General features: G+C 36.4%; 1 protein-coding gene across 1 annotated transcript in view; it reads left to right on the forward strand.

Annotated features, from left to right (window-relative positions):
• Nucleotides 1-26,396, forward strand: part of LOC107599416 (forkhead box protein P1-B-like) — a 205,696-nt gene that overhangs the window by 111,949 nt on the left and 67,351 nt on the right. The window contains exon 8 of the mRNA XM_016290997.1: nucleotides 17,564-17,659. Coding sequence (XP_016146483.1) covers nucleotides 17,564-17,659 — 96 coding nt within the window. The remainder of the gene's footprint in view (nucleotides 1-17,563; nucleotides 17,660-26,396) is intronic.

Here is a 26,396-nt window from a genome sequence, read left to right on the forward strand (position 1 = left end):
CTGACTGACTTCTGTGAAACACAAAAGAAGATCAAATGTCTCAGTGTTGTTTTTGTCCATATAATGTTGTTTTGACACCAATGTTCTTCAAAATATCTTTTGTGTTCTGCGTAAGAAGAGAAGTAAGCTCCAGATTGTCAATTTTAAACTGAACCTTTGTATTGTTGAGGAACATTTTGTGCTTTTGAAGTTTAGTTCAAGACTTAAGCAACACTATAAAATGTGAGTAAATGAGAGGCTCCATGTATCCCACAATCCTCAGTTTTTGAGCACACCTCAGTATACCGTTCCTTTTAAGCATTTCAACCAGGGCTGGATTGGTAATCGGGGATACCGGGCATTTTCCCAGTGGGCCAACGCACCTAAGGGGCCGACAGAATGTTTTTAGTTTTTTTTTGCCGAGGACCATCACGCAGGGACAGCAAGCAGCCAGTGGTCCATTGGTTTGTCTCCTGTATTGACAGTGTAAACATCCAATCACAATGCGCTATAGATGGAGCGATGAAGTATTTTGCGCCGCCTGATAGAGACTCGCAACGGAGGCAGGCATCTAACCTATCCTAATGTGTGCGCGCGACATGAGTGTAGAATACGTAAACACTTTTTAATAAAACGTAAATTCGTCCCCTGCGATTTTTTGGTCAAGTCAAGTGTGTTCATAGAGGTTTCCATGGGCCAATGCGAATAAAGCTAGATTTAAATAAAAAAAGACACGGTATTGTCGGACCTGAGCTTTTATTCTTATCCAAAACCAGATGTGATATGAGTGTGATACATAGGCTACATACATACACTACCAGTCAATTTTTTTTGAACAGTTAGAAAGATCCAAAGATCAGCATTTATCTGAAATAAAAAAAGCTTTTGTAGCATTATACATATACCATTCAAAAGCTTGGAGTCAGTATAATTTTTTTTGGGGGGGGGGGAATTATAGAAATTAATACTTTTATTTAACAAGGAAGCTTTAAATTGATCAAAAGTGACGATAAAGACACTTATAATGTTACAAAAAAATTATATTTCAGATAAATGCTGTTCTTCTGAACTTTCTATTCATCAAAGAAACCTGAAAAAATTAAACTCCGCTGTTTTCAACATAATAATAAATGTTTTTTGAGCAGCAAATCAGAATATGATGCTAAAAATTCAGCTTTGAAATCGCAGGAATAAATTACATTTTTAAATATATTCAAATAGAAAACAGTTATTTTAAATAGTAAAAATATTTCACAATATTACTGCTTTTGCTATATTTTGGATCAAATAAATGCAGGCTTGGTGAGCAGAAGAGAATTCTTTAAAAAACATTAACTTATCGACGTGGTTGTGGGCCGCCTTGACCAAAAAATGCCAGGGCCAATTATTTTGTCCCAGTTCAGCCTTGATTTCAACTCTGGAAATCTATAAACTGCGGGAAGAAAGTGAGTTTCCACAGAGTGTGGATGTGTGTCATCTGTTACTAAAGCCAGAAACATACAACACCACATATTTCAAACAGATGTTAAAGTTAGGAGGCACACACGATCCCGCAATCAAAATAATTATCTTTACAGCCCATTGTTTATAAAGTGTTTATGTGACACTAAGCATTGGGGCTCTCTGAAGTAGCCATCATGTGTTAAACACGTTAAATCGCTTGTCAATCTCCAAACACCTTTACACTGTCTAGCCTCAATTATTTATCGTTATTTGAAGAAAAACTTTTATTACACTGCATACAATTTACAATGTCATTTTCCTCATTCATGGTCGTACCAGATTTTACTGTACAGTCTTTTTTTTTTTTTTGGGAGAGTACTGACAAGAGACCAAGAAAAGTGAGGAGGAAGGGATGATGTGAGCCAGATTCAAATGTGTCTTGTCTGCATGAGCACCACTGCAATGCATTTACCATTAAGCCACAGCTCCAACATTTTTTCCAATATTTCTAAAGCACAACTTTAAATTACATTTTTACATATATAATTTTTTCCACCTGCTTCTTTCATTGTTTCATTGAATCGTCTCACTTTATAAAGAACTTCTCTCGGCTGTTAATGAACACACACCTTTTGTTGAGCAGAAAACCCAGAGAACTTCATATTTCACACCAGCAATGAAACCGTACTGCGCTTTGCACCGCCACCGAGATGATGCACAATATAAGAGCTTGCCGTAATAAAGTCAATTAATTGGCGCCTGTGGCTATAACGTGGACATTGTGTATAGATGGCGATAATTAATTTAGGCCAACAGTCCCTGTGTTTGTTCCATGGGGATCGAGGGACAGTGGTGTGTCCCGAATGAATCAAGCAGTAAATGAGGAGCAGAAAAATAGGTAATTATGTTAATCTCACAAATGAATGAGACGCTGACCTCTCGCATTAATTGATTTTATGCGCCTGAATCATATTTATCTTTCTTTTGATATATTTTTCCATTAACATTTTTGATGTAATTAAAGAGGTTTTATTTTGAAGGAAATTAGCCATGAATGCTGGCGACCATTAAAGGAAGAGAGTCACTTTTATGCCGCGTTAACGAGACAGCGGCGTGTTGGCGGCGTTTTAGCTGTGCTACGCTTGCCCTCACAAAGACCTTAAAGCTTAAATAGCCCCTATTCTTTAACCTTAATCACCGTGTTGGCTTGCCAGATACTCTGCCTGACAGCGTCCGTGCGTCCCGTCATGTGCACCCTGTGTGCTCTTACGCCCTTTCCGGTTTCTCATTTTTGCACCTAATCAGCAAAAAATTTTACTCGTTGTGGGCTTTGCTCCATAATAAATGGGTGATTATTGGTAATAAATACTTTTTTTTTAATACTCACTTATTACATAGGCAGTTTTCTTGCTCAGTTAATGAGTGTAATTTGATTTGCTTGAGAGATTACGGTCCTCTCAGAATTAATGCGGCAATCCCGTCCCCTGGATTTAAAGACATCTTGGATTCTTCACAGGTCATGTGCTTCTGCAAAGCTTCCTCTCTCACATAGCAGCTAATGGAGTTGAACAGCAGTCTGTCACTTCACTATATGTCCCATGTGCCCTTGGTTCCTGCTGAGCTTGTTGTTTAGGGGCTCCGCTGTTGTTTAAGTCTTAAAAGAGGTTTACCAAACTGATTCAAGTGGATTCTTCACTGTTTAAAGGTTTGAGGGAAATCTATGAGCTGAGCGAGCATGTAGACCATCTCGGTGTTGATTGCGCACGATCAAACCACAAATGTTGCTTCAATTCCTCAGAGGGTGGCACAAATTTCTTTCTTGATCTGACAGTTTCATATTTTTATCACACGTCTGCTATAACGCTTTCAGTCCGCTGCATAACTCGCCTTCAGCTTCAAAGGTGTGATCATCTAGTGCTGAGGGAGTTTTGATGTTGACCTGATGCTGACAAGCTTTTGTCACTTTTTTGATGCCTGGTAAATGTTCCCCTACATAAGTATGGCCGAGACACTTCCAGTAATGCCACTGAAAACATGCAGAAAGATTGAAAGAGTCATTGATGTCAATAATCTGTTGCTCAGAAGTATTAACCAACTTCTCAGGTGTGACTCCTATAGTTTCTGAATCAATCTCAACATTTTCTCGAACTGTGCTTTGATTGCTAGATACTAAAGTCTGAATTAGTAGTAAAAGATTTTAAAGTGCAGTTGTTCAAAAGATTTTTTTAAAGAAATTAATTATTTTATTTAGAAAGGATACATTAAAAAGTGACTGTAAAGACTTTTACACTGTAACAAAAGAATTCCATTATAAAATTAATGTTGTTCTTCTTAAGATCAACATATATCAAGGTATCATGAGAAGAATGTATCATGGTTTCTAAAAAAATTTTAAGCACCACTGTTTTCAACATTGATGATAATTATAAGAAATGTTTCTTGAGCAGCAAATCAGCATAATAGAATGATTTCTGAAGGATTTTATGATACTGAAGACTGGAGTAATGATGCTGAAAAGTGCTTCTTTTTATTGTGATTTCTTACTTTTTTAGACAATTCGATAGTCCATCCCAATGCAGTAGATGCCTTCAGCATCTCCTTTTTACAACAAAGGCAATCTCATTCTTTTCCCTCCCTTCTCTCCCTCTCTCTGTCTCTTTGGGATAACATTACCCAAGTTGAAATGACTTGAGCCGAGTCTGTAATTCCCATGAAGCTGCTCTCTCTCTCAGCAACTCAATCCCAGACCGTGGCTAATCACACTGTGATATATCAAGAGCTTTCTCTCTGGGCTCACTGCCTAATGACACCAGGAGCTGACCCTTTGTGTCTTCTTCAACCAAGAGCAGCACACACACACACACACACACACACACACATTGATAAAGCTGTCTTCAGGTGAGATGAGTCTATGAAAACAATACCACAGAGATTATGCAGAGGGGTTTGGGAATTATTGTGCCTGTGTGTATCTTTGTCTGTTACAGAAATCAGCCTTTTAGACAGATAAGTCATGTGAACCGTGTGCTTAGGTGTTTATACTTGACTTTAAGTTGGACATCCAGTGGGAAATGATAAAAAAATTTACCCTCTGATTCATTTTAGAAGGAAATTTGTGTTATTTCGAATTTAATTATTTGTTGTTTTAATTTTTCCGTTTGTCTTTTTTCTTTAAAAAAAGGTGTATTCGTTTTTCTGAATTGTGCATCAACGTTGGATCAACTTCTATCCATTGGGAATTAACTGGATTATGAAAAGTGACCTGTAAAATGATAATTGACAATAGCTGAAAAAAAAAAGATGCTGCAGAAGTGATTTGTTACATTTTCATGAAAAGCTACAAAGATAAATATTTGTTTTCTTCTTTTCGAAAAAACAGACAGTCATTCACAATAGGATTTGATTCCATTTTAAATTTGTCGATTTTTGACTTCATGTGCACCTCAAGCTGGTGTGAAATCTGGCCAACTAGTCCATGCTTGTAACCATACTTGTGAGAAATCTGCCTATTTTACCTCAAATTAGTCAATGCATTTGCGTGCAGAATCCCTTTATTAGAGAGATTTGCAGCTTGTTCTAACAGCAACCCACTACTTTCACTTTGACTTGCTACTGTAATGACAAAGAGACAGACCATCCTTAATATAAACCCCAAACCCGGTTTTGATTCAAAATCAAGACAAAATCAAGATTCGAAAATCTAATACTAATTTGAGTCAGCCATCGCTGTGTTTACCAGCACCTCTCACACCCCCTTACTTTTTGTCTCTCACCATACAATCTGATGCAACATCTTGAGCATAAATGCAATAATAGAAAAGAATAAGTTCCTATATTCCACATTCTCTCTTAATCCCCAGCGCTGTTGGCATGTTCTGACCGTTTTCCATGTTGACAAATGGATTACCAGAGAAAGCAGTGACAGGTTTACCTGAGCATTACGTCCTCATGGAGAAAAGTGAAGTCAGATGGCATTGTGTATGTGTTTGTTTGTGATAGAAATGTAACCTCAGGTTGCTTCTCAAGTTCCCTCAAATCACTCTTCTCAGCCTTCACAACAGGGTTATTATAGTTCACTATAACTAAAACCGTAAAAAAGGAATTCTTGTTACTTGAAACCACACTTCCCACACTTGGAAATGTTAGTGAGTTTTATAACTGTAAAATAAATTAATTAATTAATTAGCAAAATAAATCAAATCTACAAGTTTTTTTCTAGAATTTTCAAGTTATTCTCCGCTTAATTATTTAATTAGTTCTTTGTGAATATTTTTTAATTAATCCGATTTTTAAAAAATAGATTTAGTCTGACGGTAGTGAAATTGAGACTGGAAATGGTAATGAAAAGACCAGACTCAATTCAATCTGTTGTTCCACCTTCTATGGTTTCTGGTAGTTTTTCTTTCCTCCTGGAAATGTTGTAAGGATGTAATTTTGATGTTTAGTCTCATTTTCTTTCATACCAAATGAAATAAGCCATCTACTCTGATTGAAATCCATCTCCTATGAGTTAGCACACATTGAGCTGCAGTGCTTACAGACGCTGCAAGTTTGAATTTAGCGTGTATCATATACTGTTCTGCCCATCATTTCCTGCCCTCTCTTTATGTCTTAGTCAATGGTGGCAGTGCCACAAAGACACCTCCTCACTAAGACGGTGGCATCATCATTTCTTGCATTCAGCCAAAAACGCTGATTACTCTAGTACCGTACCGCACTCTTAACGGCACTTATTTCTATGTGGCAGGTTCCCCACGCCTCTCATTTCTTTCTCATTTTTTTCTACTTGTGGTTAATTCGTCTATTCTTATGAGTCATTTAGTTCTTTAATTACCGTTAGCAGCAGATGCACAATGGAGTATTAATGTGAGTGGGTTTTACGGCCACTCCATCACCACGAGCCTGTGAAGTCTAAAGGCATAATTGACGTGGAAGAGAGCTCAGAGATGGGGAGACGATATTTTGCAGATGGCTTTTCCTGTATGCTAGAAGGATGTTTATGCATTTACATCACACTAAAGGGGCAATAAACACAATCGTAATTCAATAAATGTCTTGATGGACGGAATCTGGCGTCGGCTGCTGGATCGAGGTGTGTATTAAATGACGAGGGGAATTTAAATTAAATGATAGGTAGCGTGTGTATGTATGTATGCGACTATTTCAATGCGTGCTTGTGCTTATGGATGGATCTGGATGAACAACTAATCACCCAATAACCAACTAATTGGTTAGTGAGGTCAATGAGAGAATTATGCCATTTTAGTGAAGGACCATGTGTTGGTACTGTATCAGTTATTGGCTGATAGTAGAATTTTTCCCCCCAATTTATCTATATAATTGTTTGTAATTTTATTGGTAAAAATAGAAAAGTAAGAAACTGTTAATTGGTTAATGGCAAATTTCATTACTGTAAACGGTGAAATATTCTAATAGATTTAAAGGGGCATTTGAAGTAATTTTACAGCAAAATACTGTTAAATATACAGTCTTTAGAAGTAAAAATGAACAGTTGTCTTATAATTTACACTGAAAACTCAAAACTGTTATTCCCACAATTCCCTGCATGAGACGTTACATTATTGGTACTTTGATTTATTTTTGTTGTTAATTAGTTTTTGCTCGTTTTTGTTATCACATTTGGGTTTTATGTTACATCTTATGTTGTGTAATTGATGTTTATTGCAGTATTTAAGTGGTGTGTGTTACCATTATGGTGTTTTGTACTTGTCTGTTTTATAGTTTTTTTTACTCTTGTATATTATAGTTATCAGTATATTATACAGATAAAAAGCAGAGTATGTAATATTATTATATCAGTTAATGAAATATACAGTTTTTTTTAGTCCTGTAAAACCTAAATTGTTGCTCCCATTCTTTTTTACGCTAAAGTTCTGACAACTACAGCTGCTGTTTTTATAGTGTGGTGTTTAATTGTGCATTTTAATATTCCCTGTTTTCACATATTGATTTCCTTTTTTTTCTTTTTTTTTTACATTTAGACATTTGCCATCATCTAACACTCAAAGTTAATCTTTAAAATTGTTAAATGTGAACTTTTACATTTTAATCTTTTATTATTAGTATTATTATTTATTTATTAGTTTTTATTATTTTTTTAAATTTTTTTTTATTTTATATGGACCCTTTGGAGCCTTTTGCAGTCACCTGGGCGTTTTGGGAGTACAGTTTGAAACCCACTGGTTCAGACAACCCATCGACTAGTCTCATTTGAAAATATGTCATTTTGGACATCCCTGCTTTTGTATACGTGTCTTCATTTAAGCCAGAGAGAAAACAAGCCGGCATTCACGCACAGATCTCAGCATACATCACCTTGTGTGTGTTTGTGTATGTCTCTGTATGTCCGGCTCTATGAATGGAGCCCCTCTTTTGCCATCTGTTGTTAAGCTGCTCCTGAGGCGGAGCTTCGGAATCCAAACAAACTGCAAACTGAGGCTGTCAGAGCCGCATAGCTGAGACGACCCCCAGGCCCAGGGTCACACATCCGTACCAGGCTCCACACAGTGCCCTGTTTACTCTCCCTATACCTCCTTCATCATCTCTCTCTCTCTTTTTCTCCCCATTGCTCTCATCCATCCATCAACAGTCATGCACCCCCACCTCCCGCCATCCACATGGAAACAAATGCACAAACACACACATGCAAACACTCACCCTTCATACCTTCATGCACGAAACGCTTGTCAACTCCAAATGTTACAAGTTAATGAGGAAAACTGGTTGCAACAGTTTTTGTTGTTGTTGTTGTTGCTTAAATTTAAAGACAATGCTTATCTACTGCAATCATGCACTGAGACTTACATGGTTTGAGCACAGCAGTTTGAAATGTTTAGTGTTGTCATTAATATTAATAGATTGGTAGAAAAGTGCAGCCATGGGAGGGAGTAGTAATGGCTTGTAGTGGGTATATAACATTGATTTATTTATGTATTCTACATGAATTAGTTTAGAAATCTAAACAGTGAGCGTGTTTCCAAGAGGCCGTGATTCTACGAGCGCCTGTTTTCCATGTGAAGAGGCTTTGTGGAAATTGCATCAATTAGATACTTAACAGGAAGCTGACCGGCCCTCTTTTGCATTGCAGATAAATGTCCAATCTAGAAAATGAACAAAAGGAGGCAGAATTAGCAAGAGAAAGAGAATCTCAATTAATATAAACAGTCCTGAGCTTCAGTACTTACATTCTCATGCCAGTGAAGGAGCATTCCCGAATCGTATTAATTTTAATTAGGTGAATGGAGACAAACACTGTTATACTTTTTAATGTAGTTTTAGTTATGAAATTAAAGGATTTGTTCACACAAATTGATAACTACAATGTGTAATTAAAAGATGCATATTGTGTTTTGTCAGTGCCATTTTATAACAAATTAATAAATGATTTCTGTTTTATTTTTTTATTTTTTTGTATTACGTTAGTCTAATGCCAGTTATTGCATTGCATTTATGCCTCTAAAAACATTATATAAAAATCAATCACCATTTGCATATATTTTTTTCAATTAATACTAAATTAATAATTGTATTCAGCAAGGATTCATTAAACTGTTTAAAAGTGACAGTAAAGACAAAGATTTATTTTTCAAATAAATTCAGTACTTTTTAACTTTCTGTTCTTAAAAGAATCCTGGAAAAATAATAATAGAATTATCTTGTAATAATATTTCACAATATTACTGTTTATACTATATTTTAGATTTATTAAATGCAGCCCTGGTGAGTATAAGAGACATTTAAAATCATTAAAAGGACCCTAACATTTTGAACGGTAGATCATATCCTTATGTATTGCACGGAAAAAATTTATAAAAGTTTTGAATGACGTCCTGAGTGAAGATTGAAGATTTTTTTGGGTTGTACTGTTTGTTTAGGGATCACTCCCACGGTCTACTTTATAATTTTGATCTAGAAGAAGATGGATTAAGACTGAATAAAAATTAAGCGATTGGGAAAGCAGGAGTGGTGTAGCCAGATATAAATTCCCTTAAACTTTCTCATAAAACCTTGACAACTTTTAAACCTTCCCAGGAAGCCCTTAGGACCATACTGCCAAAAAAAAGTCAATCTAATAACTGTGACATTTAAGAAAAAGCCCTCCAGCTCTGTGGAGAACAAGAAGATGTGTTTAGTCCACGACAGTGCTACGCACTAACTTATTAGCAGTCTTTTCTGTGGGTCATGTCTGCGGACCCCAATCTCCAGCCCTCTTAACGCTGTGTAAACAGCCCTTTCTACTTCACAATGGCCGCTGGGATACAGTTTCACCTGTACGCACATCTCCCACTAATTAAAGGCTAGATTAATCGGAGCCATTTCACATTCAAGGTCTTCACTGTCACGGCGAGGGCACAATGGTGAATGGGAGGACAGATAGAGAAGCTGCTTTAGAAGACCCTGTACAAATAAACACCATCTCTTTTCTCATAGTCAGGCCTCCCTTCAGATGCACACAAAACCAGACCCTCAGAGGTTAACACCAGCTATTGTACATCTGTCCAGTATTTACTGTCTCATCAAATTTTTCATTTCACTGGACTACACTATATTTTCCCTCTTGTTCACCAGCATTTAACAAGTAATTTTTCCTTTGAGGTATTTGTTATTTTGCTAATCTCTGAGGTTAACTGGCACTTTTACCAGTTAGTAGCTCAAATGTAAGGCAATGAAACTGTCTGAGAAAGTCCATTTCTGTCTCGCTCATACACTATGCTTTTAATTTTTACATTTCTGCTTGTATGGCCAGGCCAAGATGAAATATGCTGACTTTTTCTGCATTTTTGGTGATTTTGTATAAATCTGAATAGGTAAGATGCAGCACTTCATTGAACACGCTGACTTTTCTATTTAGCAGGTCATGTTGCTTCTACGTGGTGCAAGTTGTCACAGTGGAACCTGCCATTAAAAAGCTTGTTTCAGCTACATTTAATTACAATTATGAAACATAAAGCAATTTGTATAATAGCATAAATGTGAACAATTTTCATTTATTTATTTTTATGATTTGTTTTGTTATTGTTATTTGATTTATCCAACAGATATGATAAATTTAGGGGTTTTTTTTTTACTGTAAAACCAGTTTGTTGTAGATGTTTAAAACTAGCATACATAAACCACTGCTAGAGATGACAAATGTTTATATAATTTTGTGTATATTTTTGCATAATTATATCGATATGTACAGTACATTGCAAAAAAAAATCTTGAGTATTTCTGTCTTGTTTTCCACACTCTCAGAAACAAGGTACAATTTTTGTTCCTTTTTGTACAATTTTCTAAAACGATTTAAAACAAGATTAATTTACTTGAAGCGACACTGCTTCTGAGTTGTATATTGAGTAAAATTGTATTATATTTTAAGACTTGATATTTTATTCGATGTTGCTTCTCAAGTACATTTTTTGATATTTCAGCTGGAAAACAAGTACCCTTTTTTGCAACATAACCCTTGTGGCAAATTCCACATGTGAATAGTCCCGGCCTCTCCTATTTAAACTGTCAGTGACATGCAAGATCTTACTCTATCCCTTTCCATTTCTTTCAGGGTAAAGTGAATCCACATATTGGGATTTGTGTGGCAAGTGAAGCAGGGCTTATACAGCGGGAACCCCTAAAGCCTGTACATAATCCACACGTGCAAGTGACACATAAAGACGCACACATCCTTTCGGTATCACTGGAATGTGGTGCCTGTACATGAGTACTGTTTAGATATTATATGCTACACTGCAAACAGATGCAGATGCAGAATGATGCTGTGAGCGTAGGGGATGACAACCAAGAAAAAATACTGTCAGCGATTACACAGGGGGCCTTGTTGGGTTCTCAAGGGTTGTTTTCTAATCCCAAACATCCTGGAGGGGTTATCGTGTGTGTTTGTGTGTGTGTCGGCGGAGCCATGGCATCAAATAATTCTAACAAGGAATTTTAATGAAGGACTCGCAAGACATCAGATGTCCAGCGCTCAACGAGTCGCATTAGTCACTTTCAAGCAGTGTTATGGCGCTAGAATTTAAAGGACTAGACAGCCACCGCTGACCTTTTCTTTTGCATTAAGTGATTTTAATGAACGTGTTTTCTTTTGTCCTATCCGCTATCATAAATATGTATTTTGGCTGATTAGCATCAAGCGTCGCCCATAGCGAGGCACGTTTGTGCTCCTTCAGCAGCTCAGTCATCTGTTAGCATTATCTGTCTTTGAACCATTTTTGTATCCGATCAGTTCCACCTAATACGTCTCTTGATTCGCTATTGTAGCGCCCAGACAGCACGTTGTTCTCCTCACTTTAAACGCGCCTTCAGATGCCTGGTCTGTCATCGTCTGGCAGTTTATCGTGCTTGTGTCTGGAGCTGCTTCTAGCCTAGTGCGTCTATCAAACCCCCCGCTACCTTTGAATGCCAGATCAAAAGAAGATGAATTCCAGGCAAAGAGTTGGAAAGGGGGAGCGCAAGGGGGCTGTTTGTGCATGTGTGTGCGCAGGGACGGGCGCTTTGTAAACATCACAGTGACAGCTCACAATGGGTCGCTTTAGTGCGACGCTTACCCTCCACCAGTCACTAGCTTGTTAAACAACAAATAATTCCTTCGCCCGGGGCCCGTGCTCACCTCGGAAACGGTGCCAAGTGCATCCTCTCTCTTCTCATTAGGTTTGATCCTGACAAAGTCTTTGAATCCTCCCTGCGTTGCACTTTTGTCTTAATTGCCTTTTTTCCGACATATTTGATGAAGACGTATCTTTTAGCTAGCTGCATTAACAACAAGAAATTTGTTATTATTAAGCCACGCTTGTGAAGTCTTATTTGATATAGAAGGTGTTCACCTGAAAGCGTTCTTGACAGGAAGCCATCTTGCGGTTAGCGTAGCCTAATGTTGGTTTTTTTAGACCTGCGTATCTCCTGATTGATCATCTGGTTTGTTTGTTGACAGCCTTTCTGACGCAATTAACAACTGAAAGCAGCTCTTTGTACTTCATGTCCTCATCTTGAAGTGTCTCAATATCACATCCTGTTGACTCAAATATCCTTGTTCCAGCACTGGCTCAGAGCACACCAAGTATTTTTGTGTCGTAAAAGTTTCTGTGTAAACAGCGCGTGCAGCGTCAATGTGCTCATACAGTAATCTTTATCGTATGGTTGTTGGAGCGTGTTTGACGTTCTGTCTGGCATAACCACCAGACCCGAGAGTGAGAGGGTGAGTCGTAGCAAAGTATTACAGGTTCTAAAAGAAGTTTGACTCATTTCAACACTTTTTATCTTTGGTCACATGGGAATCTGCAAAATGCTGAGAAAGAGCACCTGAAAGGAAACGCATAAATTAGTAAAATATACACATGGTTTCTTGGCATAAGATTTTTTTTTTCTTTAAGAATTGATTAAAAGAGATAAAACATAGAGACACCTAAGACTGAAAACTAGTTTCCACTGGTTTGCTTTATGGCTTGAAAACATTTACTAATATAAACATTTAAGTGTTTTATAGACACTTTATATGTGAAATGCATTTATATAAATCACAATGAATTTATTTACTTGTATAAAATAACAAAGACTGAAAAATTTAAGGGGGTCTGAATACTTTCCGTACCCACTGTACAAATATATAAATTAAAAATATTTATTTTTGCTAAAAAAAATACATGAACGCAAAATTTCACTTGATATATCCACCTGACCCTGTTTTTTAAGTTTATGCACTGAATGGGTTTTCTCACATTTCTGCCAGTTACACAAAATGAAGAGTTTCGGTCCATTCATGGCACTGGAAGACTTTAGTGTCATATTCTCATGCATATGTAATTATGCTTCTATAAATAGGGTATTTATGTTTCAGCTGTGTGAGGGCGCCTGGCCCCTGTGTGGGTGGGGGAGAGCGTAGCAATGGTTGTTTTGGGTGAGAGAGAGACTTAGGGACTGTCCCTTTCAAATAAGCCTCCGTCATATTTGGCGGGCCTCAGGTCAGCATGGAAATATCACTCAGTTATTTATCTGATGAAGAGTTTTGATAGGTAGTGAAGTGTTTTTCCCCCCTGTGATATTACTGGAATTTAAATCACGGGCAGAGGAGCCGCTGGTATATTATCCATTGTTTGCGTGTGTGTTTTTTATCTGAGATTCACTTGTAAAAATCATATTTAAATTGTTACTCTTTCTCTGTTATTACAATTAATCTACAATTATACGGTCTGGGTTTTTTTAGGTTTTTTTGCTGCTGCATTCTTCATGAAACGCCCCCCTTTGCATGAAAAATGAGTAACAGTGCCGAATTCTGTGCTTGATGTGTCACATAGGTTTAACCAGCCACATCCTTCAATAGCAACATCTTTGCAAAGCCTGCATTCATTGTGACAGGAAAACAAAAATAATCCTTTTTTAATGTGTTGAACAAACTATTCAGACTGAAATGATCAGAGACCTTATTTACAGCTTCAGCAGCTCTTTCCTGATGTTGGGATCCTGTACATGGATATTCAGAGCAGCCGGCATTACACAGTTAGGAACAGAAGGTTTGGTGAAACTTCCTGTATATTCTCATTAGATATTCTGATGTTTAGGAATAATAGCGTCTATACAATCTTAAAATCCTTAAAATAAGTAATTACTTGTCTTACCTCTATATAGCCATTTTTATTGTTTTGAGCATAAATTCTATAAATTTATGTTTAAAACAAGAAAAAAAGCTATTTGCCATTGGGGTCACACTAATTTGGGGACCAGTTGTCACTATTAACTAACTTTTAACTAAAACTTTTTCCTAAATAAATTCATAATTTGCTGCCTACACTCTTAAAAATAAAGGTGCTTCAAAAGGTTCTTCAAGCGATGCCATAGAAGAACCATTTTTGGTTCCACAAAGAACCATTCAGTCAAAGGTTCCTTAAAAAAACATCTCTTTCTTACCTTTTTGTAATCTGAAGAACCTTTTTTCACCACAAAGAACCTTTTGTGAAACAGAAAGGTTCTTCAGATGTTAAAGGTTCTTTATGGAACCATTTAGACAAAAAGGTTCTTCTATGGCATCGTGAAGCACCTTTATTTTTAAGAGTGTATAGTTAGTAATGTAGTTAGGTATGGGGTAGAATTAAGGGATTTAAAATATGGTCATGCAGAATACGACATTAAGATGTGCTTTATAAGTACTGATAAACAGCTAATATGTTAGTAATATGCATGCAAATGTGACACTGCACCACAAAACCAGTCTTAAGTCGCTGGGGTATATTTGTAGCAATAGCCAAAAATACATTGTATGGGTCAAAATTATAGATTTTTCTTTTATGCCAAAAATCATTAGGATATTAAATAAAGATCATGTTCCATGAAGATATTTTGTAAATTTCCTACCGTAAATATATCAAAACTTAATTTTTGATTGTTAATACGCATTGCTACGGACTTCATTTGGATAACTTTAAAGGCAATTTTCTCAATATTTAGATTTTTTTGCACCCTCAGATTCCAGATATTCAAATAGTTGTATCTCGACCAAATCCTATCCTAACAAAATTGACACCTAAGACTGGTTTTGTGGTCCAGGGTCACAAATAAGCAACTAGTTAATAATGAGAATTGGTCCCTAAACTAAAGTGTTACCACCAGTGGTGTACAAAAAATGAAAAGTTATATTCTCTGAAAATGCCATAATATTTCACAGTATTCATTGTTCACTATTCACAATACACTGTTTCACAAGTAAATGTATCTGATTTAAGGATCTTCAGTAAAACTTTACTATAAGGTCCAATTAGTTAACATGAACAATTATCAAAACATTTGCTACAGTATTTATTATTCTTTTTTAATGTTAGTTAATAAAAAAACAACTGTTTATTGTTACTTCATATTAGCATTAGTATGAGTAAATGCTGAAATAAATATATTATCTAAGATTAATAAAAGCCTTAGAATATTTTTTCATCATTAGTTCATGTTAACTAATGTAGTTAACTAATGCTAACAAATGAAAACTTATTGTAAAGCGTTACCGGATCTTCAGATACTTTTTGTTTGCATTAACTTGGAAACGAGAGAAATACTGATTAATGAAAAGTATTTTTGCAGGATATCTCAAAACGTCAAGGAAAATAACCCTTTTACTTCTGTGGTGAATATATGTTAATATATACGTTTTAATGTACAGTAATATAGTGTGGTGTAATTTGTGTTTGTCCATACCATAATGATGACAGTCAGTGTCAGACGGCACTGAAGTGGCCCTCTGTAGCCTGTTATTATATTCCTGCCTCATGATGTCATCCCACAACTTCAGTGCATGAGAAGGTCACACACACACAAACAGCTGGCTTGTCTAGCTCAGCGCTTCAGTTCTCATCTCCACAGCTTCTTTATTGAGCTCTTGGAGAGCAGGACCAGACAGTAACCCTTTACTCTCTAATACAGGCCGTCCTATTCATCACAAAAAAAAACGTCCTAAAATTAATCACATTCAGTGCAAACCCACGTGTTTTGCACACTTTCTCGAACGCTTTATAGCATCAGGTTGCTAATAACAAGTCACTAATATCACATAATAGAGTCTGAACTCCACTCACTGAGAAGCCCAAGGGTTTTAGATGTTCCTGCGACTGTTTGTTGAATTGTGGGAGTTTTTGGTGTGATGAGCGTGGAAAGAATGAAGCGGGTTATTTACTCAGATGGTTCTCTGGTGTAGGTGTGAGTCTGCCCCTGCTGTTCTATGGGAACACGCTGCTTGCTTTTCTTGGTATTGGTGCCTTTTTTTTGCTCGACTGGAGAACTTTATTCTATTTTTTTTTCCAGCACCGCTGTTGCTTTTGTTTGCTCTGGATGGCATGTCTGATTATTTATGGTGGGGGGGAAGGGAGTAGTCCAGCCAGTAAACATGTGACTGCACTGTATTTTGTTTTCCACTCAGAGGGCCGTGTCCTTTGACAGATATTTTGAAGACTAATAAACTTTTTATTTGCTTTATTAACGGGGGAGAGAGACAAATAGATAAACATAGCAAGAAAGAGAGAGGTTGCTTTCCGCATACCACACTACCATACTACTCTTTCTGTGAAGTATGAAAATGCACTGTATTATGAAAATATTTGGTATGGATAGTATAGCCAGATCATCTAATACAGCTGTCAAAACATACAGTATGCAACAGAGTATACTGTGCTGGGTACTGTATCCCACAATGCAATGCACTTTTCATGACCTTTTATTTCCAATGTGATAAATGAACCAGAAGCAATATCAGCCACACTTTAAGATGTCTTTTTTTTTTTTTTACTTATTAAATTAGTCCACAAGAGATACAAATTTGGATTAAAAATATTTGTATTATATTACTACATTTTAAATTATATTAAATTATTATATAACATGAGACTGTATATTACTAATGCATTTAGATATAATTTATTATTCATAAATAAAACATTTATTAGCAGATAGTTGATTTTTGCCTTAGCGGGTGCATTGTTTACTGAGAACATTTTTGTTCAATCTTTCTTTTTAATTGGTTTGTTTTAGCAACTGATATTTGCATATTCAGCTTTTTTATGTAACAAAACAAAATAAAAAATGTTATGTATTTATTTCTGAGCTGATAATTAAACACCATTTGCTAAATTAAACATGCAACATGCACAGGAGCAGATGTTTATTGCATAATGCGAACTGTTAATTTTCTTCAAATGAAAGTAGTATGCAGTGTATATACAGTAATATGCAGTATGCTATTATTCTATTCTGAACATATTCAGAAAGATTAATCAACAGCTTGTGTCCTCCCTGATCCTTGTAACTGTAAGCTATTCAACAAAAACATTTTGTTAACTGTTTGTGGTAACTGTTTTTCATAACCGCTTCCTATCAGCTTATTTTCACATACTTGTTTGTTTTGGGCAAATAATCATTGCACGTGACCAAATTAAGCTGTACATTTGTTTAAAATAAGCAGGGAGGGAAAAACAGTATCTTGCCCAGCTGTTAGAACATGGCATCATTTGGAACACATCTTTGACGCCAAAAAGCAGTATGGCCGTTCTCAAGGGAGTGTCATTCCCCAGCACAAAAACAATGCACTACTGGAACTGTTGTTCGTGAACTTTTATTTTCTCACATTGTTTTTTCTGTCTTTTTTCTCACCTAGGCCTTACAAGTTGCACGACAGATCCTTCTCCAACAGCAACAGCAAAGCAGAGCCCACAAGTCCCCAAAAAACAATGACAAGCAACCTGCACCACAGGTATGTGTGCGCATGTTAAGCTCAAATGTTCTTCAAATGTTGCTCTTAGATAGCTCAGGAGACTAAATGGAGTTTGCATAATGTTTTAGTAGAAATCTTAACTGTCTCAGATGTTTCTTCTCAAATTCCTAATGAGAAATACAACAGAAGCAAATATTGACCTGTAAAATGAACATAGTGCCGTAATGCTCAGATGATTTGATTTTGGGAGAAATGTTGGAGTTCATATGGAAATCGTTGGTGTCTTGGATAATCTGAGCACAGTTTGAGACATTAAAGTTGCAATTAAATGGAAGTAGTGACTGATCTTTTTGTCCATATTGTGACATCCGAGTGTGACAGATTATTGGAAAAGAAAAAAGGGACTTGGTTCTATGCATCAATTGTTGACTGGATTTTGAGATGTAGATGTTGCACTCAAAAGAGGTCTTTGATTAAACATTATGAGGTCAAAATTTGAAAAAATTAAACATATGCATGGATAAATTGTTCACAATTAGATGCATTTAGAAAATAGGGTTAATTTTCACCAACTTTAAGATCGCTAAACAAGCAAATATCTCCATATCTACTGATACTGTAGTAAAGAGATCTATTTTTTCCTTCTTTCCCTGTAGAACAGTACTGGTACTGACATAAATATATTTGTGTGTATATGAGTGTGTGTTTGTATAGGTGATCAGACATTATTTGTTTACATTTATACGGACGGTTAGTGGTACAACATGTACCTGTCAAAGCTTAACAAACAGGAAATTAAGGCAGGCAGGGCTGAAGATTTGGCAGCACATTAGTGTAGTGTTCTTTCATCACTCACAATAATCTAACAAATCACGCTCAATGAAATCCTGTCAGTTTTAGCACATCATGAGCACAAGGATATCTAATGTGTGTGCAAGTGTGAAGAGCAAACAACATTAGCTTATCGAATAGAAGTACAGTAAGTATGAAGACCTCTCTCTCTGCCTCTCTTTCTCTTTCTGTATGATTTCACACTTAATTCTGTCAGCAGCAGTTAAAGGGGGCGCCCGGGAGCAGCCCTGGCTCCTGTCTCAGCCTCCAGGCTTTCTATTTGCCTGCCCTTTGTGATGCAAAGCAAATCCGGCCCTTTTCATTTCCCCATCCACACCCCTTTAAAAGAGAGCAGCTAGCCGTGTCTGATGCAATATTTACGTTTATTTGAGATCATTCTCGCTCTGATCCTTATCTCTGTTTGAGCAAGGTGGATGCTGTTTGTTTCTTGGCGGATTCACAGGAGACCTAGGGGCATGTTTGTTAATTAACGCACATCCCTGCTTTGAGCGAGCCTGTTTGTGTGTGTATGACTGGATTTTTAGTGGTACTTGCTAATGAATGGACATAAGTGGTACCTCAAATTGTATGGCATGTGAGTTAGTTTTCTAAGCATTTGGATTTGCGATTTTCATCCTGGCAGATGATAAAATGTGGGAAAAACATACATGCATTGAAGGAGGGACCTGAATATCATAGGGACTTGGAGGTTAGCTCGTTTCACAAAGAACACCACATAGCTAAACTAAAACACCCTAGCAACCACATAGTAACACCCTAGTAACATGACAAGAATTTCCTTCAAATGTAATTATAATTTTTTTTTTAAGGTGTTGTGGGGTTTTTTATTTATATATTATTATAATTATTATTATTATTATAGTTGTTGTTGTTCTTGTTGTTATTAAAATTTGTATTAAATGCTCAATTTTTTTGCAGTCAAATAATTATTTAGAAATTATATTTGTGTCGTTTATTTTTATTTAGTAATAATAATAAACAATACATTTATTAATACAATTAAAACATTATTATTATTATTTTATTGTCATATTGATATATAATTGCAACAACTTGACCAAATTGTTCAACCCTACAAACAAGAACAGCGAACATGGAGCTTTAAAAAAAATTGCATTTTAAAATGCAATCACAATTTTTTATCAGAAAAAGAGCAATTAGATTTTTTTCCCCCAAAATCATACAGCCATACGTTGTGGCATATCAGTATCGTGTCATGTAGTGTAAAAGAACTTGGGTTGTGTAGATATCACTGGAAATAAGCCACAAGGGAATAAATGCTTGTGACCTTTAGATTCTGTGTGAATTTGTTGTCATTGAGATAAAGCCAAAAGGATCCAGCTAAACAGCTTCACTCATCAGGCTGAGGGGTCAGTGGCCAACAGATTCCACTATCCAGACTGTTAGTACGTAGAGGAGGAGCAGACCAGCCTCAGCACACAAAGACGAAATTAAAATTCAAATGTATTAATGTATACAGAGAGCATAGCCAATCTGTCACTCACACCAGTGAAAAGAAAGCATGTGTGTTTTTGTCTTTCACCCTCATGCTCTCTTCTATCTTTCTATGACTGAGTTCAAAATGAAATCCTAGCTTACTGCATACTACTTTGTACTGTATACTGCCTACTGTTTGTTTTTAAAAATTGTGAATCAGTATGCAGGAACAAACTTTTCAAACATATAGCCTACAGTATGCTTTATGAATCAGTTTAAAAAATTTGTTTTGTTATTTTACTTTTCTTTTTTGTAATCTGGGGTGGGAACAACGCTCCACTAGGTCTGTCGCAATTAAAAATAACATAAAATTAGCATTTTTATGTCTCCTTATGGTGCGGCAGAGTTTTTTTAAGTTGAGCGCAGTGCATTGTGGGATATAGTACCCAGTGTATTATGCTTTGTTTTATGGGCTACTGACCATTTTGTCACATGTATTCGCTCATTTCTTGCATATAGAAAATGTTCTTACTGTGCACCCTATATGCCGCAGATGATGAGTTGTGTGGTAGTATGCAATTCTGAACATGTATCTTTCTCAATAGCTCTTGCTGTCTTGTGTGATCTATCTATCATTAGATGCTGATCTCTATTAGGTGTTATTGCTGCATTGAGGCGCCAAAAGCCAGCGTCAATTTGCTTTCCTTACTCTAGAGCGTTTTAATTTGATTTGTGACTGTGTTTATCACCAATTCAGCATTTCAGTCTCTGTCCACCTAAGACTTTGAAGATTTAAGTTTTTGCACATTATTTATTTTGGTCGATAGAGAAAGGTAATTGTAGCATGCTAATTGTTAATTGTTGGGCTTATAGGGAACACAAAGTACGCCAGTGAATTCATGGGAACCTTTACTAATCAATGGGTAACCCTCTAACGTAAGTAGCGCATTGGATGCTGGACAATTAATGGACAATATGTCCGATATTTCTTCATTAGTCATAATAAAATATTTTTTATAAAATAAAGCATGGAACACCATAAACATACCGGGGGTAGAGGCTAAACGCATTCGGCTGGTCAGAAAAACACAAATAAATCACCAACAAAATGACACGTGTAATTAAAAGAGTCCATGCCACTTTACCACTTTACACCTACAGCAGAGAACGAGAGAGAGAGTCAACAAGAGAAAGAGAGAGAGAAAGAGGAAGATCGACAGAGTGCAACTCCCTCCTTGCTAATTACGGTTATCACTGAAATGGTAGGGCTTGAGTCATTAGTTCCATGTGCATTTAATTAGAGGCAGTCTGAAATTGGATTTAACTTATTACTTTTTCATGGATCGCTTTCTTGTCATCACTTCAAATTGGATTGCAGCCCCAGGTAACTAATTATGCCCGCCACAGGATCAGGAGTGGAGAAATAGGTAATTAGGAACAACACTTGCGGACCTTCCTTGATAGTCCACCATCTCCATGGAATGAGGGAAAAATGAAGAAGATTGAAAAAAGAGTGAGCATTATTTGCGACAATGCTGTGAAAGCAGGTGTGCTTAACTGCGTGTTGCCACAAGGGATGATGGGTAGGGAGCTGCCACCTATGGAGGATTACTTTGACAATGTTATTTTGACATGATTTTGGTCCATTGACGTAATGTCCCTACTAGACACGTTGTGGTTTAGTTGATCATCGCACAGTGTAAATGTCATGCCTGTCCTCATGCACTCATGAACTTGTGCCGTTAAAGGCCGCTTGAGCGTAAACTTTTGCAGCTCACGCTTGAGTTATCAAGAAGGTATAGCAAAACAAACGTGGTGTCAATAGGCAGCCTGAAAGGAGAGGTTGTTTGTTTCCTTAGACAGCGTTGACGCTTGTTGAGATCAGCTGGTCTGTTCGCTTATTTTTGGTGGAAACAAACTGGTGTCTTCCAAACATGTGCGAATCATCTGGAGGAGTTTGTTGCTGTACCAAAAAAAAAAAAACTCGATGGAGAAGCTTTAGCTTCTTTGTGAAGGTGCTTGTTGTGAAGTTAAAACATGGCTTTAATAATGATAAAAAAGTAAATACATCCCGTTAATTTGATTGATTGATTGATGATTAAATGATTTTCAAACATCTTAAGTCAAAAGGTGTGGGAATAAGTGATCTCCGTGGATAGATAGATAGATAGATAGATAGATAGATAGATAGATAGATAGATAGATAGATAGATAGATAGATAGATAGATAGATAGATTTGGCAAGTTAATATTTGACCTTGATCACAGAATTCCGCTCCTACACTAAAACACTAGCAACTAAAGAAGCATTTTGCCTTGTTAATGTCCTCTGTGGTGAACTAGACACGTTCTCTCAGTCTTCAATAGCCTAAAATGTCTGTTTTTTTCAGTATTTTGATGATGTCACAGGAAGTAATCAGTGGAGATGTTTTGCACAATCTTTCTCCTGTTTCTCTTTGCCTTTCTTTCATGATCATATGCAGTCGCAGGGAGGGCAAGTGGAGGTCAAGCGATAATGTCCTCTCACTTTAAAAAACGATGAAGGCCCCCCTCCCCCTTCCCCTCCACACATGCACACAGACAGAGTGCAATTCCTCGTCTTCATAGAGTGCTACATGACACAGTGCAGAAGTCAGGCTTTGACTCTCCTTCACTAATACCCTCTTTCTTCTCTGCAGTTTTTTTTCCTCTCCAGTCTTTTTTTGAACTACAGTTTTTTTTGGTGGAGACCCATGGCATTGTCCTGACACATGTATACCACAGTGCAACAATCTGTAACTCATTAGCGCTGTGGTGTGCTGGGGCTCGCTGGAGCTCGGCCAGAGCTTCCAGCCTCTCTTACAGACAAACCCAGCACAGCGTAGAGCCCATCTCAGGCAAGAGCAGCCCAACGTGAGACGAGGAGTCTTTGTGATAACTCTGATAGTGTCAGTGTGGAGGGACACACTGGTTTCACTTTAAGGATTTTTGAAAAAAGTCTCTTATGCTCACCAAGGCTGCATTTATTTGCTCAATTATATAGTAAAGACAGAACTATTGTGTAATATTATTTCAATTTAAATAACCGTTTTCTATTTTGATACATTTTTAAATGTGATTTTTTTTTCCTGTGATGGCAAAGCTGAATTTTCATCAGCCATTACTCTAGTCTTCAGTGTCACATGATCCTTCAGAAATCATTCTATTATGCTGATTTGGTGCTTAAGAAATATTTCTTATTATTATATCAATTGAAAAGGTTGTGCTGGCTGTGAATTATTTTTTTTTTTTTTGAAAAAGTTCTAAAGAACAACATTTATTTGATATAGAAGTTTCTTAATGTCACGTTTGATCACTTTAATGCATTTAATGCAAGACAAAACTGTCTCTGTTACTGTTTATATATATATTTATATATATACATTTACTCAGCCTCATGTGGTTATATAAACTATTTGACTTTTTCTTCAGCTAAGAAATGGAAAAATTTTAATTGATGTATGAATAAATGTAGAATTAAGCTTTCAAGCTTCAAAAAAGACACAAAAGCACTGAAAAGTAAAGATAAACAGGCAAACATTTTAATAGTTTTTCACTGATAATTTTCACCGCCAAGTCTAATGATCTGTTGACCAGGTCATTGAGAACCTGAGTAGTCTAATTCATAAACATTAATTATTCAGACCAGTTTTGTGAACTGAATATAGTTTATATTGCATACCTTTACAGCATTTCATCCTAATTAAAAGAAATCAACTGATTCATTGACACAAAATAATGATTAATCCACAAATTGGATGTTGCTGCTTCTCTCAAGAAAAACTTGTGAACACACAAATGAGAGTTAGGGCAGATCTCAAGGTATTTAGTCAATAACAACTTAAATTTCATTCTGTTCCTCACACGAACATAACGAATCATATGGACTGCTGTTTATGATACTTTTTTTTTGTCATTTGACAGCCCCATATTAACTTTCACTAAATAGAAAATAACAGCCAAGATATTCTTAAAAAATTCACTTTTTGTGTCTCTCAGCAGAAAGTCAGATGGGTTTAGCAGCATGAGGGTGAGTAAATGATGACAGAATCATCTTTTGTTTAAGTTCTTAATCATAAGTTCATAATCGTTTTCGCTGCTTTTTTCGCTCCGAGGGAAAACCGTCTGCGTATTTCTCATTCCTCCATCTGCAGCTGTATCCACGTATCATTCCTGTTCTCTTCAGTCGTTTGTTTTTCTAGTCATATTGTAAGAATGCATTATGTGTAATGTGTAGATGAGAAACAGGTTTGGATGATGCTGTCACGATGAGGTCATCACGCTTTTTTCCAGACCGTCTGGCCCAGCCAGTGAGTAACGTCCAGCCATCAGATTGCTGTCGCATCAACTCCGAGCACCGACCCTTAAAGCTACAGTGCCATTTTCGAGACCTTTTCATTTCAGTCATGTTTCTTTTCTCGCCCCAAGCCGTCCGCCACCCCCTTCTTCTTGTCTCCTCCCTTTCTCCTCTCATCCCTGAATTCTTTCCATCTTTTCATCCGTTTTCCACCACGGTATACAGATGTGTGGTCCATGTTGCTAGGACTGATTCATTCGTCCTGTGGGGAGTTTATTGATATATGTATATAGGTCATATTTAAACTCCAAAACTCTAACAGCTATATGAGAAGCTTGGGGAAGTCTCTTGTGTGAAGCCACATCTGACGGCCTGTGGGTTCACTGGAGAACTGACAGTTGTCAGCGGTTAGCATGAGATGCTTGGGACAGAGGAATATGGGCGACTGTGATCAGTGTGTGTATGCTTAACTGCTTTGAGTAGCTCTTTCTCTCTCACTCTCTTCTAATTTTTCTCTATGAGCTAATGTATTAAAGTTGCCATTAAGAGTAGACAAAACACACATGGTGTTGGTTTATATTTATTACAGATGTTAAAATACCCTGCTGTGGCCTAGTTCTGCTTTGTGTGTAAAGGTCAACTGAGTTTGGTAAAGCAAAGATGTTCACTTGCGTTGAATACTCACTAAGCATGCCAGTAAATTTTTGGTCTCTGGTGCCATTGTTGTGTTGTGTTTTGGTTTTTTATTTTTGAATATATTAATTTTTATTTTAAAATACATTTTAAATTTCTTTAAAATTTTATTTTTTAATTATATATTTTTGTTAATTTGACATTTACATTTCCTTATTTAAATATGTATCATGTATAATTTTTTTTTAGTTTATTAGTTTATTACTGTTTAAACATTTGGAGTCAGTAAGATTTTTATAGTTAATACCTTTATTCAGCAAGGACACATTAAAATGGTCAAGAGTGACAGTAAAGGTATTTGTAATGTTTTTAATATTTTAATAATATATTTTTTAATGCTGCTCTTTCTGTTTATCAAAGAGTCCTTGAAAAAACATGTCACGATTTCCACAGAATCATTATGCAACAGAACTGTTTTCAACATTGATGAAATATTTCTTAAGCACCAAATCAGCATATTAGAATGATTTCTGAAGGATCATGTGACACTGAAGCCTGGAGTAATGACTATTAGGGCTGTCAATAGATTAAAAAAAATTTTAATCACACCCTTTTTCTGTGATTAATCTCAATTAATCGCACACTTCATGAAATTAAGCATAGACCATTTATCTTGTTCCAAATGTTTATTTTGTCATCATTTGCTATATCCAGCAAAGTAAACCAAAAGATTGAAGGGTGATTGTCAAAAATCTGTATTTCTGCAAGCTTTTTTCAAGATAAATTTCCAAGAAAAGACACTTAAAAACTCCAAAAGGTCACCAAAGAACCAAATAATATAAGGAGCCCATATAAGCACATATGAAAGAAAGAAAAAATCTGAATTTTATAGTATGTGTACAGTGCAACAGCAAAGAGCTTGTTTACATTTTTAGAGAAGTCAAGTTGCGATACCGAACAGGACCACATGGAGATGCCAAAAAAACCTAAAACAACCGCCTGCTGACTGCATATATCTACTACAGTACACGGATCCATTCAGAATAACTAAACACAGCAACATAAACATGACCAATCAAAACATTATCGTGAATGTGTGTGGAAACAACGTGAATGTACGGAAATGTCTGTGCATAAATACAATGTGCGATCAGTGCGTCAAGAGCCCTCATACACGCATTTATTATAACAGACTCACGCGTGCTTACTGTACTGTATCAACGTTCCCCCACCCACTGCATGCCACCGCAATCGTCTTTACCTTGATTGCAGCTTTATATTAGCTCTGTTTTGGACGGATTGTTTGAATGCATTCGCATACTGGATCATTGGAGTTTAGCAGCTTAAAATTATCTGATCGCAAAATTTGGGTTAAAGGGTTAATAGTGCTTCAGTAATTTTGCGTTAATTGTGTTAAATTATTTGAACACGTTAAGGATTGTAAAATTAATTGCATGCATTAACGCATTAACGATGACAGCCCTAATATAGTGTATATATATATATATATTCCTATTTTGTCCTGCCAGTGAATCTAAC

This window comes from Sinocyclocheilus grahami, unplaced genomic scaffold, assembly GCF_001515645.1.
Source record: "Sinocyclocheilus grahami isolate Dianchi unplaced genomic scaffold, SAMN03320097.WGS_v1.1 scaffold266.1, whole genome shotgun sequence".
In the NCBI taxonomy this organism is placed as follows: domain Eukaryota; kingdom Metazoa; phylum Chordata; class Actinopteri; order Cypriniformes; family Cyprinidae; genus Sinocyclocheilus; species Sinocyclocheilus grahami.